At 48.3% G+C, this 20,456-nt stretch overlaps 1 protein-coding gene across 1 annotated transcript in view; it reads left to right on the plus strand.

Moving 5' to 3' along the window:
* The window catches only part of CDCA8 (cell division cycle associated 8), a 229,398-nt gene extending 209,257 nt beyond the window's left edge, over positions 1–20,141 (plus strand). The window contains exon 11 of the mRNA XM_078681219.1: positions 19,681–20,141. Coding sequence (XP_078537345.1) covers positions 19,681–19,725 — 45 coding nt within the window. The 3' untranslated portion in view covers positions 19,726–20,141. The remainder of the gene's footprint in view (positions 1–19,680) is intronic.
* Positions 20,142–20,456: the final 315 nt, after the last annotated feature.

Here is a 20,456-nt window from a genome sequence, read left to right on the forward strand (position 1 = left end):
CGATGCCCATCTGTTTGCCACGAGGCGAGCGCAAGGGAAACGTGAGCGCGTTGGGCAGACCTAGGAGAGTGTATGCAGGGAAGCGTGGGATTTCGGTTGCGAATGTGAAGTCCATGTCGTCTAAAACTGCTTTCCAGTAGCCCTGCAGCATGCTACAGTCCCACAGAAGATGGGTCAGAGTCCCCTTTTCACAACAGCCCCTCCAACACAGCGCGCTTCGGAGAGGGTTGCCCTGATGGAGTCGTGCCGGAGTAAGATGCCAGTAGATGGCTAACTTTACCGCAGATTCCCTGGCAGTAGTGTTGCGAGTGGTGTGTGCTGCTCTATAGTATATCAGTTCCCATTCTTTGGGTGAGAGTACCCTCCCGAATTCCGACTCCCAGCGTCTCTGCCCTGCCGTTGTAGCTGAACTTGCTTCGGGGGATAGCATCTTGTAGAGCTCTGATATGAGGTGTTTGTCTGAGTCCTTTGAAATGAGCCAGCGTTCGAACGGTGTCATTTGCCGGCCAACCTGGGGGACACGCTCCGGGTCTAAGAGCCAATGGCGGAGTTGGAAATATTGGTACATGTGAGGTTTGGTTATGCCATAACCCTGTGCAACGTCGGCGAGAGGGAGAAACCCCTTCACGTCAAAGAGGTGGCCAGCCGAGCGACAGTCTGTGGAGCGCCATTGTGGAAAGGCATGGGGGCCATTTCCCGGCGGGAACTCAAGGTTATCAAAGAGCGGAGTAAGTGGGGAAGGGAAGGTTGTTAGTCCCCTCCGGACAGCCACCGAGTCCCAGACCTTCATGACAGTGCGCGTGATAGGGGAGCGGAGGAGATATCGCGGTCTATGGTGGCGAGGAAGGAATGGGATTTTCCACAGTGAGGTCTGAGCCATTGCCCGGTCCTGGAACAACCATCTCTTTTCAGACTCGGGTCTGTACCATTCCACTAAGTATCGAAGCTGTGAGGCCCAGAAATATCGTAGGAGGTTAGGGATTCCGAGACCCCCCTCGTTGACATGTCTGTGCGCCACTTGTTTGTTCAGCCGTGCGCGTTGCTGTTTCCAGATAAACTGGTGAATAGCATGTTGGAGGGCGGCGATCACCCCTGGCGGCGGCATTACCGGAAGAGTTTGAAAAACATACAGTATTTTAGGTAGAGCGGACATTTTCACTGCCGCCACGCGGCCTAGTAGAGAGAGAGAGGTTGTTTCGACCAGCGTGCGAGGTCGGCTCGGATCTGGGAGGACAGCGTGGTGTAATTAAGGGTGATCGTCGAATCCGTGGAGGAAGTAAGAGTGATGCCCAAGTACGGGAGTTGCGCGGAGGTCTGCAGATCGCAGCCGAAATCAGGCGTCGGGGTGTTAGGATGGGCATAGCTACCTAAGGGCAATATCAGGGATTTCCCCCGGTTGATTTTGAAGCCGGATACCGCTCCAAAGTTGTCCAGTTCCTCCAGGAAAGCCGGCACGGAGGTGGACGGTCGGTCCAGTGCGGCTATAATGTCGTCAGCATAGAGTCCCACCACATGGGGTTCGTGGCCGAAGGAGACGCCACTGATGCGGGGGTTATCTCGGATTTTCTGCGCCAGGGGTTCCACATAAAGCGCGAATAAGAGGGGCGAGAGAGGGCACCCCTGGCGGGTGCCTCTTTGTATCTCGAAGGGATCTGATGTGTGACAACCGAGTCTGACTCGAGCCACAGGGCGGTGGTAACAGCTGGCGATCCAAGCCTGGAATCGGTCGCCCAGACGATAACACTGCAGGACTGCCTGCAGGTAGGTCCAGTCGACGCGGTCAAACGCCTTCTCCGCGTCAATGGCCAGCAACACCGACTCCGAGTCCTGGAAGTGGGCTTTGTCCACGAGGTGCAGCAGACGCTTTGTGTTATCGCTACACTGGCGATTCGGGACAAAGCCCGATTGGTCTGGTTCCAGGATTCCCGGAAGGCAGGGGCCCAAGCGGGCCGCCAGCACCCCGTGAACAGTTTCAAATCTAGGTTGAGCAAAGAGATGGGGCGGAACGCGGAACAGTGTGTCGGGGGTTTACCCGGCTTGGGTAGTACCACTATGTCAGCCGCCAGCATGTCCGGTGGTATGGAGCTTGGGCCTTCAAAGGAATTAAACAATCTCGCAAGTATGGGAGCTAGAGTGTGGCCAAAAGTTTTATGAAAGCCGGAGAAAACCCATCAGGGCCCGGCGATTTTAGCGGGCGGAGGCGCGAGATGGCGGCGAGGATTTCGTCCGGGCGAATGGGGGCGTCCAGGGCCTCCGAACTCGACGGACAAAGTGGCGTGATATTGGCCGACAGCAAATACTCGTTAACAGCTTCAGCGGATACTCTATCCGCGCCATACAGGGAAGCGTAGAAGGAGCGAAAGGCGGAGGCTACCTGCGCATTCATCCGTAATAGTATTACCGGAATCGTCCCGCAGCTCGGTTATCTTCGAGCGTTGAGTCTTAGCCTTTAAGGCGCTTGCCAGGAGGCGTCCGGTGCGATTGCCTCCCACGTAGTAAGTGTGACGGAGACGAAGAGCAGCGAATTCCGCTCTGTCAGTGTCGAGACTGGCCAGTTGTGCCCTAGCGGCTTTCAGCTGGCGCCAGATTCTCGGAGCACACGTGCGGCCGTGAGCCCTCTCCAGTTCAGCTACCTGCGCGGTGTGGTCGGTTCTTTTTTCCCTGCGGATCTTGGCGTCGGCGGCAGCGATTGCTATCAATTCCCCCCTAACCACAGCTTTCAGGGCACCCCAAAGGGAGGAAATCGAGACCGCAGGGGAGTCGTTAGTGACAAGGTAATCCGAGATGCATTTACGGAGTTGCTCGAGCACAGCTGGACGTTGTAAAAGGGGCTAGTTGAGCCTCCAGGTGCCAGGAGTGCGTGGGGACCGAGGCACCTTGAGCGTCAGCTCCACCGCATCATGGTCAGAGAGGGCAGCTGGGACAATGGAAATATCTGCAATGTGGGGAACCATTTCCGAGGGGCCCAAGATGTGATCCAGACGCGAATATGTGTGGTGAACGTGGGAGTAGTAGGTGTAGCGTGTCGTATTGGGGTGTGCCGTTCTCCAGAGATCCACTATGTCTCTTTCTTGCAACCATAGTTTGCCTGTATCTGAAAGCGCGCCGGTGTCACCATAGCGGCGTCCCGATCTGTCCATATTCGTGTCCATAACGAGATTGAGGTCCCCCCCTATGAGCAGCTGGGAATGAGGTGATTGCAGAGCTTCGGAAAGTGCAGCTTTGAGGAATGACTCTTGACCCTTGACCCGTATTGGGAGCGTAGATGGAACCTATTGTGAACATGGTATCTCCCATATGGAATGTGTGTGTCAGGAGGCGCCCCTTTACCTCCCCGGATTTAGCTCCCACCTTACCCCGGAAGCGTCGGGACACTAGAATGGCAACCCCTGCTTTTTTGGACGGGAGAGATGAAAAGAATTGCTGGAAGAAGGCTCGGGAGCGCATCCTATGCGAGTCATTGGGCAGGAGGTGAGTTTCCTGCAGCAAGCAGATGTCAGCTTCCGAGTCTTCCAAATAAGAGATAATCGCCCTCCGCTTAATCGGATTGTTGAGGCCCTTGACATTGAGGGACAGTACCTTAAGTGTGTCTGTCATCCTAGTAAGGGACGGGAATGGGCGAGTAAGACAGCGCTTGACGCAGCAGCATATGAAAAAGACATGGTTAGCGTGCGAGCATTTTGTAGATTCCCTGGCATACTGGTCCCCACCCACGTGCCCCGTGCCCCTCCCACAACCCCTTCCCTCCCCTTTGTCCCCCCAATCCCCAGAAGCCTCCCTAACCCCAACAGGTTGGGCGTCCTCAATCCCCATTTCGCCCCCCTCCCTCTCCCCAGAAACATCCAAACAACAATCCCCAAACTGTGAACTAGTTAGAGTCTCGGGCCTAAACGTGTGTGACACAGGTCCGTAGAAAGTCACAAGTAGGGGTACCATGGCAGCGGCCGAATAGGCAGCTCCCCGACCCGGCACCCCAGGAGAGTGCAACGTAAAAGAAAACCCCCAAAGTCACAGTGTCTTACTGATCTGTCGCGGTGTTGTCTGCCACCTCCTGCACCGCTGCTTCTCGTTCCTGGGCGACCGTAGCAGGATCCGGCCTCGAGACAGTTCTCGGGGAGCGTCGTCGACGTACCATCTGCCAGCCGTGCTTTGGTTGCCGGGGCGAGTCATCTTGCGATCTGTGTGGGGATGTACTCCTGGATCCGGGCCCCTCCGGCATTTCAATGTTTAGGAGGGCGCAGGTATCTCGGAGTGACCGGAGTTGATGAAGCGAACCCTGCCACTTAAAGATCAGGCGGAACGGATGACCCCAGGAGTAGGGTACACCATTGTCTCTTAAGAAGTTGGTGGCTACCCGGAAGGATTTGCGCTTCTGCAGCGTGATGGGGGAAAGGTCTTGAAAAAGGGCCACGGGCATTCCATGGAATTGGATAGGTTGTTTACCCCGGGCCTCTCTGAGGATGCGTTCTTTGATGGGGAAATCTGGGAGGAAAGCCAAGATGTCCGGCGGGGGGGCCGGGGCGCGTCGCGCCATGCCCACTCTGTGCGCCCTGTCAATTCTTATCATGAAGTCCTGGGGTACACCCAATATATCCCTGAACAGTTCCTGTAAGTATTCAACCAGATTAGGCTGTTCGGCCTTCAGAGGGACTCCGCGGATCCTGATGTTGTTCCGCCTGGAACGGTTCTCGAGATCCTCTGAGTGCGATTGCAGGTCCGCGTTCTGGTCCTGAAGCCGAAGGATCTCCTGCTGCAGTCTCTCCACCTCCATGCTGCGCGTGCTGTCCGCTTCCTCCATCGAAGCCACCCGCTCACCCAGACCGTCCATGTCCCGGCGCAGCTCACGTTGCTCCCCCGCGAGTTCTTGTTTCAGGGTTTGGAAGTCCTGCCTCAAGGTGTTGAAGAGGGAGGCCAGGAAGGCCTTGGTGATGGGGGTGGTGTCATCCTCTTGATTCTGGGGGCTTGCCTGAGGCCTCAGGGAGGCAGCCGTTTGGGTCTTCTCCGCTTTCGGTGCAGACTTTTGCATTAAGTCTACAATGTTCCGATTCCCTTTGCGGTTGGAGTGAGCCATGGTAGGCAAGCCCAAAGGCCGCAAACGTGGTCTGGGGGAAAGCGGGGTGCAGGTAGCAGAGAGCCGTGTGGTCGGGCGAGGTTGCCTGTGTGGTTGCAGAGAAGGTGTCCGGGATGGATGGACCCCCGTAGCAGTAGGGCCCGGGCGTGTCGCAGGCGGCGTGTCCAGGCTGGGGGGAGTGTCCGTGGCGATTCCAGGGCAGAGACGGCGGAAGAGACGTGCGGGCCATCGCGGTTAGCGAGGGCAGGTTGGTCCCCTCAGTTCAGCGCGTGCGATGAAGGAGGTCCGTCAGTGGGGTGGCATCCGCGCTTCAGTCTCCGTAAGCCCCGGAGTCGGCGGTCCCCCCCAGGCGCACGAGAGCGGCCTCAATCCAGGGGGTCCAGCACCAGGCCCGCCGATCCCAGAGTGTCACCCGCAGGGCCCCCAGCCGATCTCAGGGGGGCACGGCCGGGAGGCTGCGGCGGCAGGGCGGGTCCCGGGGTGGCTGAAGCTCCGTGGGTCACTCCTCTGTCCCCGGGTCACTGTAGGCGGGGGGTGGCAGGCACCAGCCTCGCCGGGACGGGGCCCGGGCGTCAGCGCCGCCGGGCGGGCCTCTCAGGCACCTCGGAGCCTGACCCTAGGCGTAGGCCCCGCACCAGCGCAAGGAGCCCAGCAGCAGCCGGCGGTGTCCCAGCCCCAGGGCGGTGATCCCAGGCGGAGTGAGGCTCCAGGCAGGGGTGAAGGTGCAGAGCCGCAGCGTGGTGTGGGGGGTCCCCCCAGGCGTGCCTGCCGAGAGATCCGGCACTGCCAGGCTAGGCCCCGCGCCGGGGGCTCGAGTGCGGCGTAGAGCAGGAGCCGGTGTTAGTAGGCCGCCCCGTCGGGCACTGCTGCTGCCTTTGAGTGAGGGTTCTGGGCAGCGCTCGGCGCCCGGAGGGAGAGCTGGGCCCGGGTATGCCTCGCGGGTAGCTGGCGGGGGCAGGTGCGGCAGAGTCCGTCGGGCCCGCGCCCGCCGGGAGAGATCCCGGTCGAACGCCGCGTAGGCCTGAAGCCGGGGGGGTAGAGTTGCGGGGAATCGCCTCACCGGTCTGCTGTAGCTGCAGGGATCTCCCGGCATCCGCGAAGGGGCCGCCCCCTGGGCCCGGACGGCACTCTCCTCCGCCGCCTCAAGCACGCCGGGAACCAGCGGCGCTCTCCATCTCCGAGAAGCCCATCGGAGAAGCTCGTCCTTGCGCCGCCATGACGCCGGGCTCCCGGCCTCGTCCGCGGGTGGCCGCCGCGGGACAGTGGGGGCCTCTGCAGCCCCGATATTTAACCACGGGGGTGTCGTGAGGAGAGTGCAGGGTTTTTGGGGGTATCTTAGGCTATGGTGCCGTGCTAAGGGGATCAGGGCCGGGGAGCCACACAAGGCACGTCCGATCAGGCCGACATCCTGGCCACGCCCCCCATGTATTGTATTTTTAAATGTTTATAACATCTGAAAAATAATTTACGATTTGGTGAAAATACTCAACAGAAAAGAAGAAAAAAAGTATTTTTGTAAAAAATAAAGAAAATAATGAAAATGATATAAATCTGTTATCTGTGTTTATTAGAAGGTTTCCCTCACTATGAAATGTATTTTAAACAATGTCGGATACGAAAACATAAGGCCTTAAGGGAATTTCTCTTGGTATTGTTTATATTGTCCTCTCTTTTTCCTGGCTAAAAGAATTTAATAGAGGGGGTCCCAATTATTTGCTGCCGGTGAGAAGTCTTTACAGATTTTACGGACTCCTGTGATGCTCCATCATGAGATCTAGCTCTTTTGTGAGACCTATAAGAGGTGTCACTATCCTCCTCAGAGGATGATTTCTGGGCTTTTGTTTTCTGAAACCACAGAAGTAGCCTCCCTTCCTGTTCCTCAGGGTTTTTTAGGAGAAAGTGCCACAAATCTTGCACTCTTATCTCCTGCTTGGGATGAAGGCTGCAAATGCAGTCGTTATGTGGGTCATCCATGTGAACTCCGTTCTTCCCACAGGTCTTACATGGATGAAATATTACTTTTTTGTCAGACATAGAGTAATATGGTTGAAATATCTTTCAAATGAGAAAAACTCGGCAGAGCTCAGGGAGACAACCTTCACACACGAACTGCAGTGAAAATCTGAGTAAATAAGCCTCTCTTGGGAGTGTTCTTAAGGGTGCTAAGACCTTATTGGTCATAGTTAAAGTTTTGTCCTTTTTTAAAAAGGACATAGATACTCTATAAATGTCATAGCCCAGTGTCACTTTAGCCTATGCTAAGCTGATACCTACTGCTTTATTATGGTACTGTGGGACTTCCCCTTCGACAGGGAATGATTCGACCATGTGAATCTATGAAAGATGCTATACTGGATAAGTATATATATTTGAAAATGCTAATATGGCTCCAGAATTTCATAGTACGTTCATCTGAAACAGCCTCCCGCAAAATTCAAGATGGCTATTTTCTCAGAGAGTTTCCTTAAATAGAAGTAGTTTGATTTGGCCTTACACTAGAGTTCCGCCTTTCATGCTATAAAAAAGAAAGCCCTTATTAAATATAGTCTAGTCTCGCCGTTGATACTTCTCGCTCAAGTTTCATCTGTTGACTATTGGAGATCATCAATATAGTTCTTTGCAGATTTCCCACTTCAAAATTCCTCTAGTACATAATTGTATTGAAGATATAAAAAATGTATCTCTATGGATACGTCTCATAAAATATCCCTTGTCTTTCAAATTCTCCCAGGAGCCAGACCAGCTCCAAAAATGTCTTAGTAATTGCTCCTTTGTGCCAATGAGTAGTTCCATCTGCCTCTGTTAGCCTTGTCCGCCTATGGTTGTTATGGTGAGAGCCATATATAAGCACTACTCCTGTGCGCTGATGCTAGTTAATTTTTTCTACACCCCTTGAATATGGATGCTGAGCTTTGTCCTCAAACCTTTGTTAGTTCTTCACTAACTTCCAAAACTTTATTTTTTTGCAGTGTAGTAGGGAAACGTCTCCCCTGAAGCCTACAGGGTGCAAGTTATGCCGCACCTGCAAGAAACAGATGTCAGTTATGGACCCGCATGACATCTGCTGTTGGTGTTTCATATCCAAGCATGATTTGAGGTCATGTGACAGATGGTCTGGTTACAACCAAAGGCCATCAAAGAGCTGTGTGTGAAGCTGTACTTTGCTGAGCACAAAAAACTAGACAGGTGACACTCCGAGCCCTTTTCCCGAATCTACTTCGTGTCCATCCTCCAGTAAGACCAGGTTTAAGTGCAAGTCTCTGTGCTAGCACAAAATGCCCAGACAGGACACCTCTCTCAATCACTCCTGCTCCAGGGAGAGATCTCTCTCTGTCTGCACTCAAAAGCTAATTGCCCAAATATTGCCCCTTTATGAAGCTAGACCTGATGCAGCCTAAATTCCTGCTGTTATCGAACACTTTGAAGCTTATAGAGGCCTTCAAGAAGGCAATGATGAAAATGTTGTAGATGATACTTAGTCCCCCTGGAATGCCTTTGAGCCTTTTGGATCCACGCCAACGGATCCTAGTTCGGCCTCTGCTCGGCCTCTATCAGTGATCCTCCACTCCTGTCAGCCTACAGAGGTGCTAGTTTTTGGTAAACCCGATGTCGATCTCTGATCTAGTCCGTGTTTGGATATATGTCAGTCAATGTCTAATTTTGAAATCACCAATCCAAAGCCCATGATGTGAGAGAATTCTCTGGCAGTACCTTTGCCTCCTCACTAATATTTTGCCTCCCTGGGGCCATGTTTGTACACATTCAGATGTTGTACATGATCCCTATATTCTTAAGCATGACTAGGATGATGACAATTTGTTACCCTCTCACTGTACTGATGTTGGTCTGTATTTAGACATTTGAAATGCTAGTGGTCTTAATACTTTACGAGAGGTGAAATTGGACTCCCCATTTGGGCCCCTCGCCGAGGAAAGTGTTTCCTTTGCCATGGTCATCCGTAGAGCCTCAAAAGTGTTGAAATTGCAGTTTCCAGCCGCAAAAACCAAATTGAATTTGCTTACTGAAAACTTGCAATCTGGCGTTTCAACGTAATGGCGTTTTTTACCTTTCAATGAAGCACTAACAGAAACCTAGTCAGCAGTGAGGCTAAAATCATGGTCTGCACCACCAGTAAGCCGCCCCATCGCCAGGCATCATTGGCTTTCTCCATGTGGTCTTGGGTATTTAAACCAGCACTCCTTGCTAGAAAGCCTTGCAGTTCAGTTTTTGCCTAGCAAGGCGAACCCAAATGCCTTACCTACTGCTCTATCTGACAATGTCAAAGGGTATTTAAATGCTTGGCAAGATTGTGTCCTTTTCGCTCAGGTTGGCATTGCTGTCTCTGCATGCTGTTTATTCTAGAGATACATTTGTCCTATGGGATATGATGAACAAGATCTTGCCCACCCTCTCTGTGGAGTTACGAAATACTTTTGACCAGGTAGCCTATAATGAGCAGAATGCTGCAAGTAAATTTTGCTGGCTAGCCTGAATACCAGGCCGTGTATGCCGAGCTATGGGCACTAGTGAAGTGATTCGCTGTCTTGCAAGAATGCATGCCACTAGCTTTCTGGGGATGTGCAGGAATCCCTTATGGATATGCTTTTTGATGGCTCCATGCGGTTTGGAAACTAGGCCCGATTCAGCTTTAGTAACTGCTGTAAGATAGACGTGCTCCTTTGGCTTACTGTACCTGTCTTGCATGTTCCACCAGCAATTCCAGAAGTCCAGGGATTATTCCAGGTGCTGGCTTAATGCCAGAGGCAGCTTTTCCAACAGCCTGTCCAGTCCCTTTATGGATCGAGGACATGTACTGGTGGCAGAGTTTGGGGCCACTAGGAGGATCAGCCTTCCTCTGCCACAAAGGCACTCTGATTCTTCTTCTTTTGGGAGTTCTCTGTGGCCAGTAGGTGTCGGGATACGTTTTTGCCTGCCCACACAGTATGCAATTCCCTTGTACAAGGTTCCTTTCCTTTTGCTTAAACTTTGGCAGAAAATGCCTCCATCCTTGCAAAAGAGGTTCAGTCACTGTAGGCTAAAAGGGCAATAGGGAGATTCAGTGAGATATAGGTGGGAAAAGGGAGCTGCTGCCATTACTTCTTGGTGTCCAAGAAAGACAGTTGGCTCAGGCCAATTTTGCACTTTCCGCTCTTGAACCACTTTCTTTGGAAGGGCAAATTGAAGATGCTGACTCTGAACTCTGGTCCTGTCCACCCTAGATCATTGGGATCGGATGATGTCCTTGGACTTGCAGGACGTGTTGTTGAAATCGTTCTGTCAAAGCTGCAACGGGGAGTCTTAATCTCTAGTTGGAGATGTCTACTGTCCCCTCACAGAAATTTAAAGACTCTCTAGACAACTTTGAATTGAAGGTTATGACTGCTTCCCTCGTCCATTCATCCAGACATTTGCTCGGTATCGTTTTTTTTAATATGGAAAAAAATATTAACGAAACCATTCCAATAATTTGGACCAAGTTTCAATATCATTCTGCTATTCAGGTCATTCTTCTCTAGTAACGAAGACAGAGTTTGTAATTGAAAAGGCTGTTCCCCTATACGACAGGCTAGGCAATGCATTTAAAACTTGATAATTGTAACAGAGGCTTCCACTATGGCACTGGGTGCTTAATTTAACAGTCTAAATACTTCAGCTAACCAAACACTGGATGACCTGCTCGTTTTAAGCATAGTAAAAAAAAATCCAGTGTTAAAAAAAGGAATCTATGGTGCACCAAAAAGTGCAAACTGCAGCTCTGTGGAAGAGAGACTCTTGGTGTAGGTCCTATGATCAACATTCAATGCCTTACCTTCCAAAAAGAGCATATTTAGAAACTCAGTCAAAAAGAGGCTTCTCAAACAGACTGACTAATGCCTGAAACTTAAGTTAATCTAAATCATTAAGGAGCTCCAGGAACCTCCAATATGTTCATTGGACCTGCCCAATTCACCTAACGTAAATGATAACGCTGCTGCTATGCGTTAATAAAATTGCCAGCATTATAGCAGATTTTGAAGCTGAAACTATCAGTCGCCCACCCTGTTTGGACAAGTTGAAACAGCTTGAATTATTTCCAATCACTCAAGAACAGATCACCCCCACATTTGATAGAGTCCTTGCCATAGCATAATAATATTACGTTTATTCGGCAAAGCTGTCTTTCAGGCTCCCCATCAGACACCTGCCATACCAAATATTTCAACAATTGACACTGCTTATAAGTGCAGAGATTAGGATCATATTCTCTCCGTCTCTCTCCACAGGCTGTATAGAATATTGTTGGCAAGAAGCAATCGTTCGACCACTGCTAATAAAACATTCTTGGAATCTAAACATCAAAGGCAACTTTCAGCTTGTCTCCTTGTTGCCTTTCATATCAAAAATACTTGAAAGTATAGTTTTCTTACAAGTACAGGAGTATACAAAATTGAGCGTTTTCCTTGATAGCCAACAATCAGGGTTCCTTCCAGACCGTAGTACTGAGTTGGTTGTTGTGTAGATTCTGGATGACCACCTCTTGGAAAAATGTATGGCAGAGTCCTAGGGGTGTTGGTGCTTCAATAGCTCTCAGCGATACAAAAGGGGATGATGGACGGAGCGTCCCCCCATTTCAGACATGGCTATATGCAAATCAGTCTGACCCTGTGCCTCATGGGAACAGTCCAGCCTGAACTGCCAAGCCATGTCTTCCATGGACCGGAAACAAGCATCCTGGGACCGGTTTCGGATTCATAATCCTCATCAGCGAGGCTATCTTGAATCCAGTGGCCAAGTGAGCAAGGGACTCACGTCTGAGCAAACCCTGCCACACTTAGGGCGAACAAAGCGATACAAAAGGGGATGATGGACGGAGCATTTGAGCAAATCAAACACTCACCCCCAGTCAACTGATCTGGGTTTAATCCATCACCATTCTTTAGCCCACTCAGCCACCCCATTTCAGACATGGCTATATGCAAATCAGTCTGACCCTGTGCCTCATGGGAACAGTCCAGCCCGAACTGCCAAGCCATGCCTTTGTATCGCTTTGTTCGTCCTAAGTGTGGCAGGGTATGCTCAGACGTGAGTCCCTTGTTCACTTGGCCACTGGATTCAAGATAGCCTGGCTGATGAGGATTATGAATCCGAAACCGGTCCCAGGATGCTTGTTTCCGGTCCGGGGAAGACATGGCTTGGCAGTTCGGGCTGAACTGTTCCCAGGAGGCACAGGGTCAGACTGATTCGCATATAGCCATGTCTGAACTGGGGTGGCTGAGTGAACTAAAGAATGGTGATGGATTAAACCCAGATCAGTTGACTGGGGGTGAGTGTTTGATTTGTACAAACGCTCCGTCCATCATCCCCTTTTGTATCAATAGCTCTCAGCAGCGATTGATACTATCGATGACGTAATCCTACCGAACAGGCTATCTTGTATAGGTATTGAGGAATCAGCTTAGTCCTGGCTGATATTGTTAGGACGTTGAGTTTAGTATTCTGAAGGGCTCCTTTCTCTCTGCTTCTTTTTAACTTTTACGTGCTGCTGCTGGCACCCGTTTCACGATCTACAAAGGACTTGTATGTCCACAGGTGATACCCAGTTTATCTTTGGTGTGTCTCCCAACCAATGTACAGATCTGTCTGTGACCGCTCCTTTGGCCAACAGCTTAACTGTCACTTGGTGAATGAAACTATTTGAAAATTAATCCATTACTCACTTCCCCGAATTTGAAAGTGCTTGATCTTTGTTGGTGTAAGTTTTTCTCTTTCCCCCACCAATCTCGAAATCATGCTATTATCATTTGAAAACTGTACAGCAGATATTTACTTTTTACAGCCCCACCTCAGAATCTTAGTAGACATCTAATCAACTCTAGACTACGGTATTTATTTATTTTTATAAGGTTTTATTGGTGAGCGAAAGTATCATCACAGCTCTATGCCTACAACCATGTCGTGGCCGGCAGCGCTAAAAGGTTTCTCATGCATCAATCATCAGAAATAGCAATTAGAACATGTTAACACAGCAAGCCGCCTACAACCACTCCGGGCCGGCCGCGTTTTAACGGTTATCCATATGTTAATCAGCTGTGGGAGTGATAGGACACACGCTAAGTAAAAATAACGAGGAACACAGAAATGCATTGTACATCATAATCTTAAAAACTGTCTATTATCAGATAATAGGCAGTACGACTCAACACAGTTGACAACATTTCTTGGTATATGCAGACACAGTCAAGATCAACATGGGAGGATGAAAGAGGTATGTCGAGGAGCCTAGACAGTTCAGCACCGTTGCCTTGGGGTACATCGAAACATACAAGCCATCATTCAATTAGTGCTATCAGGAGATGGCGTCCAACTTGCTTAGAGGCATGGAAATACTACACAATCATCTCTACATTAGTATGTGGGTATCCGTCTTCTGTGGGTTGTGACGACAAATAAGACGTGAGTGGCGCCCATATATCTCTGGGTCGAGAATTGCTGGGTAGGAGTTCAGCATATAGGGCGGATTGCTTTTGGCAATAAATCATGTCTGTGAGCCAGTCCTTAAATTTGGGTGCCCTACCCCTACCCCATCTGCAGGCTATGCGGCGTTTAGCCATCAACAACGCAAGTGCTATGCATCTGCGATGTATTTACAACAAGGGGTGGTGAGGGACAGAGTCTCTGAATTAAGCAGAATACTCTCACCCAGTCAAAAGATCAGGGCTAGATCCAACACCGTTTTTTAGCTCATTGCACCATCCCAGTTTCAGAACCTGGCTCTATGCAAATTAGTCTGTTCCTGTCCCAGTGCATGATGGGAACAGGGCAAACCAAACTACAAAAGCCAATTCTTACACTGGGAAGGAAACAAGCTTCCGGGGACCGGTTTCTGGCATTACAGCCGTCTTCGGCCCGGCTTGCTTGAATCCTGATGGTGCAATGAGCAAGGGACTCATGTCTGAGTATACCCTTCCACGCTTAGGGTGGACAAAAATATTTACAACAAAAACATTCTGCTATTACAAAGAACAAAAGGGACTAACTGGATCTGCAATGGTTATATGATAATTCGATACAATTATTTGAAAATGGTACATTCCATTAGATTCTTGAGTTTTATACCATTCAATAAAAAATTAACAAGTAATGTACAAAACAATTGTAAGGAGTCTGGAGGTAATAAGAACTCCTCAGCAGACCAGTAGAGGAATGGCCATTCCCATGGCTATTCCCTTTTGTTCTTTGTAATAGCAGAATGTTTTTCGTTTTGTAATAACAGTATGTGGTATTTTTGACTCGGTATGAATGTGGTGAATGCTTGTTGACTGTGATATGATTGAGTTATTTAATTTAGTGTGATGTGTCCGTAATTTTTTCTAATGCTTCTCTCTTTTATGAAAAAATAAAAAATCTTTTGTAATGAACTGTTGATTTTTCCAAAAAATAAAATTGCGACTAAGTAGCAATGTCCTTTCTTGAATTGACTTTCTTGATGTGGATGATGAGTTGTATTTATGACTAAATGTTATCAGTACTGGCATTTTTCTTTGTTATTTGATATATATAGGCTCAGCCTTGCTGATCAGAGCCAACCCCATGCTTGTTTTTTCATACTAGATCTCAGGCGTCTCAACCAATTCATTCGGCGAGAAATGTTCAGAATGCTGGCGTTACATCAAATAATTCCACTTCTGCATCAAGGGGACTGGATGTGCTCCATAGAACTTCAAGATGCTTATTTTCACATCCCCATCGCCCCAAAGCATCGGAAGTTTCTAAGGTTTTGCATCCAAACCAGCCATTTCCAATTCACAGTTTTGCCCTTCGGGCTAAAGTCAGCTCCTCGCACCTTTTCAAAGTGCATGGCAGTCGTAGCGGCTTTCCTGAGAAAGAGGCACATTTTGTCTATTCCTACCTAGACGATTGGCTGCTAAAGAGTGCGTCTCCGATTCTGCTTCAGCAACATCTCACGTTCTGCATGCATCAGCTGTGGAGACTTGGCCTACACGTAAACTTTAAAAAAGTCTATCCTCAATCCCACGCAGAGGATACACTATCTGGGCGCACTTCTGGATTCTAAGGACGCAAAAGCGTATCCTTCGGAGGAGAGACTATCCTCCATTCTCCTCAAGTGTCAAACTCTACTGAAGACTCCTTGACCCACGGGCAGGCAGATCTCGTCTCTTCTAGGGTCCATGGCTTCTTGTATTTTCCTCCTTCCAAACGCCAGGCTGCACATGAGACCTCTGCAGCAGTCTCTGGAGGACCAGTGGTCCCAGTTTTCAAATCGTTGGGAGGACAAACTGTCACTACCCTTGTCAGTACAGATCTCCATTCGATGGTGGATGCAGCGGAGTCATCTGGTAGTGGGAGTGCCTTTCCAAGAGGACATGCCCAGACAATCGCTGTTGACAGATGCGTCCCTTCAGGGATGGGGCGCTCATCTGGGATCGCTTCAAGTTCATGGAGTGTGATCAGAAAAAGAAAGAATGTATCATATAAACATGTTGGAACTCAGAGCTGTCCACCTAGCTCTCAAGACTTTCTTTCTCGCGATCAAGACATCCTCCCTGCTTGTTCAAACGGACAACACAACGATGTACTATCTGAACAAGCAGGGCCGAACGAGATCCAGACCTCTGTCGCTCGAAGCGCAAGCAATCTGGAAATGGCTTCTGGCTCGGGGTATGAAAATATCTGCGGTCCATCTGCCGGGTGTCCTCAACATCCAAGCAGACGACCTAAGCAGACACTTCGCAGAAGCACACGACTGGGTCTTAAAAGAAGAAGTGATAAGAGATGTCTTCCATGCCTGGGGGACACCAGAAATCGATCTCTTTGCGGACGCCGAAAACGCAAAATGCTGCGTCTTCGCGTCCAGATACCCACAACGAGGGTCCAAGGGGAATGCTCTATGGATGGACTGGTCAGAGACATTACTCTACACTTTTCCACCGATTCCACTCATTCCCTTGATGATCAAGAAACTGTACAAGTCCAAGACACAGATGATCCTGGTGGCTCCGGATTGGCCTCGCCAATGGTGGTACCCGGATCTCCTGTATCTGTCCAAAGTACCGCACAAGAGGCTGCCTTGCTGTCCGGATCTGCTGACCAGAGAGAACGGCAGGGTGTTCCATCCCAACCTGCCGTCCCTGAAGCTGGCAGTGTGGCTCCTGAGTTCGTCCAATATGGACATTTAGGCCTCTCGCAGGACTGTATGCACATTTTGAGAGAGGCGAGGAGAGCTTCTACAAGAAAGTCGTATGCTTTCAAGTGGAAGCGATTTTTCATGTGGTGTGCTGCTGAAGGTCATGACCCTATTCGAGGTCAAGAACAGGTACTGTTACCATACTTACTTTCTTTGGCCAAAGCAGGTTTACAGTATTCCTCTATAAAGGTCCATCTGGCAGCAATTACAGCATATCGAAAGTCCCCCACTCAGGTTTCTTTCTTTCAAATGCCAGTTGTGAAGGATTTTCTGGAGGGTCTCAAGAAAGTGTATCCTCAGGTGAGGGCTCCCTCTCCTCCTTGGGAGCTTAATGTGGTTTTGTCCAAATTGATGGGTCCTCCATTCGAACCTATTCATAAGGCGTCCCTTCAACATCTGTCATGGAAGGTGGCCTTCCTAGTAGCTATCAGTTCTGTGCGCAGGGTGAGCGAGATACAGGCTTTTTGTTCTACAGAACCTTATCTCGTTTTCCATGCGACTAGAGTGGTGCTTCAGACTCATCCGAGATTCCTTCCTAAGGTAGTCTCGGACTTTCACATTAACCAGTCAGTTACACTGCCTACGTTTTTTGCTAATCCGAACACTCCAGCTGAGAAAGCTTTACACTCTTTGGACTTAAAAAGAGTTTTGAAATTTTATCTTGATAAAACCAAGAGTGTTCGAAAGTCTGATCTTTTTTTTTTGTGAACTACGGTCCTCTGAATACAGGCTTGCCTGCATCTAAGAGGTCCATTTCTAGATGGATTGTGTCATGTATTATGTTACCTTATCAGTTGGCACGGAAGCAGCTCCCGGGCAAGCCGAGAGCGCATTCCACTAGAGGAAAAGCTGCTACGATAGCAATGCTTAAAAATGTTCCTATTCATGAAATTTGTACGGCAGCTACGTGGCGTTCGGTTCATACCTTTGCCCGCCATTACTGCCTTGATTCTGATACTCAGGCGAATGCTCAAGCATCCCTGAGGAATTTGTTTGGGTAATATATAGTAGTACACTGTTTAGACTGGTATTCATCCGCAGGGTATGGGATGGGCTTGCTATTCTATTCAGTGTTTATGACTATTGATGAGTATCGAAAAACCAAAGGTGGTGATGGACGGAGCGTTGACAATACAAACACTCACCCCCAGTCAACTGATCTGGGTTTAATCCATCACCGTTCTTTAGCTCACTCCGCCACCCCAGTTCAGACATGGCCATATGCAAATCAGTCTGACCCTGTGCCTCATGGGAACAGTCCTGCCCGAACTGCCAAGCCATGTCTTCCCTGGACCGGAATCAAGCTTCCCAGGACCGGTTTCTGGCATTACAGCCGTCTTCAGCCGGGCTTGCTTGACTCCAGTGGCAAAGTGAGCAAGGGACTCACGTCTGAGCATACCCTGCCAATGAGTATCCCCTGGAAGAGAAGGATAAGTTACTTACCTGTAATCCTAGTTCGCTTCCAGGGGTACACTCGTCAAAGTCATAAGCAGCCCACCCTCCTCCCTGGGCGAATACCAGGACTGTCTATTTTACATGTTACCCATGCTGTTATCACACTGTTATATGCCGTCCAAAAGAACTGACCTAACTGTCACCTGTGGTGCATGATGGGAGCCTGGAGGCTCATGGAGGTCTTAAAGGCACTGCGCCAAGTTTTTCAGTTGTTACTATGCAGCCTATCTAGGCTAAATTTACCTCTATGATCCTGCCTGTTTTTACCTTTGAAAATAAAGGTTGTGTGTTTCAAAGAAACCCAGGGCAGTGTTTCTTCTTTACATTATCATATAATGTAATGTATATGTCTTTATTTAGCAAATGTAAAAGTTTTACATGCAACAATGGCAGTTTTTGAGCCTAGTATGGTGTTTTTCAGGCTGTATATGTATATGCATATTATCAATATATATATATATATATGTGTGTGTGTGTGTATATATATATATATATATATGTGTAATTTATATGTATTTATATATATATATATATATGTAGATATATGCATATTATTGGCTATTGCTCCGGGGTCCCACAAGTGGGCCGGACTATTCAGTGCTTATGACTTTGATGAGAATACCCCTGGAAGAGAACTAGGATTACAGGTAAGTAACTTATCCTTTCTTTTACAGGTTCCCAAAGTCTGTATTGCCAGATATGGTGATAAAGCTTTCTCTGTGGCCGCAGCCAAAACCTGGATTCCTTACTCATTGCCCTTCATAGCCAACACTGCATAGTTCAATCCTAAATGACCTTAAAACCCTTTGTATTCAATCTTTCCTACTGGTTAAATCTTTTTCTTTTATTGATGAATGTCTGCTTTACAAATGTACTTGATTTAAATTTTGCTAGAGGGATGTTTCAGTGCTGGACTTTTTGCCAGACTGCTATGTGAGCATCCATCCACTCCTTCACCAGGCACTATATAATCGACTCTCAGCACTGCAGGGAAATCCATTTTGGACGCTTGATCCTACGCAAGTTAATGCTCTGTCAATATTCGAAAGGTTAGGAATCTTCAATTAGATGTATCCTTCAGGATAAGTTAACTTTTAGTATTGCTATTTCTTATGGATACTTTCTCTAGCCACAGATTTATCTCCACTATCCCTCCTCTCCATGCTGTAGAGTGGACTTTTTGTTGTAAACAAGGTTTCACGTTAGTCTTCACACTGTCATGGTTCTCCTCAATCTGTAACTGACGCTGTACTTCTATGGAAGTGGAATGCACGTTGACGTCAGGACAAAGAATGTGCCTATATACTGCTCTGTGCTGTAACTTCCGGAGGCGGGATGGGTCTTGCATGGAGTCCAGTGGCACCAATTATAGCACGAGTAAACTATTTCTGACACGTTTCCGTAGCCTGTCTGATGCCTGAGGGAATTCAAAAAGTGTGGACTCTGCTGTTACAGTATCCACTAGAAAGAACATGAAATGAAAGTAACTTGACATTTGCTTCTAGTTAGTCAATCACTCCGATGAATGCTTTGCTCTTTAAGAAGGCAACATGAGTTAAGTTTTCCTTAGACTGTGATACTGTCACAGTATATTATTGCATGTGTATTTGACTACTGCTTTGCTTTTGTTCTGAGAAAAAATAAAATGCCCGATAACTGAAATGTCCCTACCTGGTAACATGCGTGTTCATTGTTGTCATTATTTGTTTGTTCACAAGTCCGCCACCCATCTTTTCAAAGTTGAGCTGCTGGCAGTTGTAAAAGTATAAATGAACTACATGCTACCCTCCACCTAAGTAGAACTTAGTGGTCGTGGGGAACATGTTGCAGAACTCATATTTAAATGTGAATTTGAACGGGTCTGTGAAGCAACAAAAAAGTTAAAAATATTATGGGATGCGCAGTTTTCTTTTTAAATTGCCTTGTAATCTTTTTTTAATCATCCTTTTTTGTTTTTTTCATCTTTTAGAGTCGACTTGCGAAAATTGCTGGCAAAATACAGAACAAGAGCTGAGGACTGTTTTTGTTTTGCTGTTTTTCTGTCGTGTGGTTTTAACCAACTTATTTTAGTAATTTTGTTTACAGTAATTATGTTTTTAAGGGCCCAGAATTGCTGCTGGTTTTGAACTTTTATTTTTGTTTTTGCTACGGTGGATTACAGAGAGATTCAATAATTGGCGGCTTGTCTATCTTTTGAGGTTTTAGAAATTTTAATTGCCTCTTTGAGTGACCGCCATCAATTTTATCCCTGCTTACTCGCACAGGAATCTTACAAGTGATCCGTTTCACGCGCGCAGCCTCTGACGCGCGCACTCCCTGACAAAGACGTCACGTGTAACTGCTGCGGTTCTACCTCTTGCACTTCTGGATTCTCCGGAACTCCTGCTACACGCGAACTGTAATAATTTCAAATAAAACTGGTTACTCTTACTAGTGTACAGTCTTCTTCGCATCCACTTATCTCTATAGGCGTGGAACAGGAAGTTTGTTTAATCTTCTGGTCTCAAGCTTTCTCGAAGTACAACAGTGCCATCTGCTGGATGGTTTGGGAATTTAGCTCTTTACACGATTGGCACCTTTAGGGCCAATCTGTACAACCTTACCTTGAAGTGGATTTTAATTTAATGACCGCAGTGAAACACCAACGTCTTATGGTACTTTGTGCATGTTTTCAGCGATGCGTACACGTTAGAAGAATACTGTTACTTGTGAATGACAACAGCAACGTGAAAATGTAATGGTATT

The sequence above is a fragment of the Lissotriton helveticus genome, chromosome 3_1 (genome assembly GCF_964261635.1).
Source record: "Lissotriton helveticus chromosome 3_1, aLisHel1.1, whole genome shotgun sequence".
In the NCBI taxonomy this organism is placed as follows: domain Eukaryota; kingdom Metazoa; phylum Chordata; class Amphibia; order Caudata; family Salamandridae; genus Lissotriton; species Lissotriton helveticus.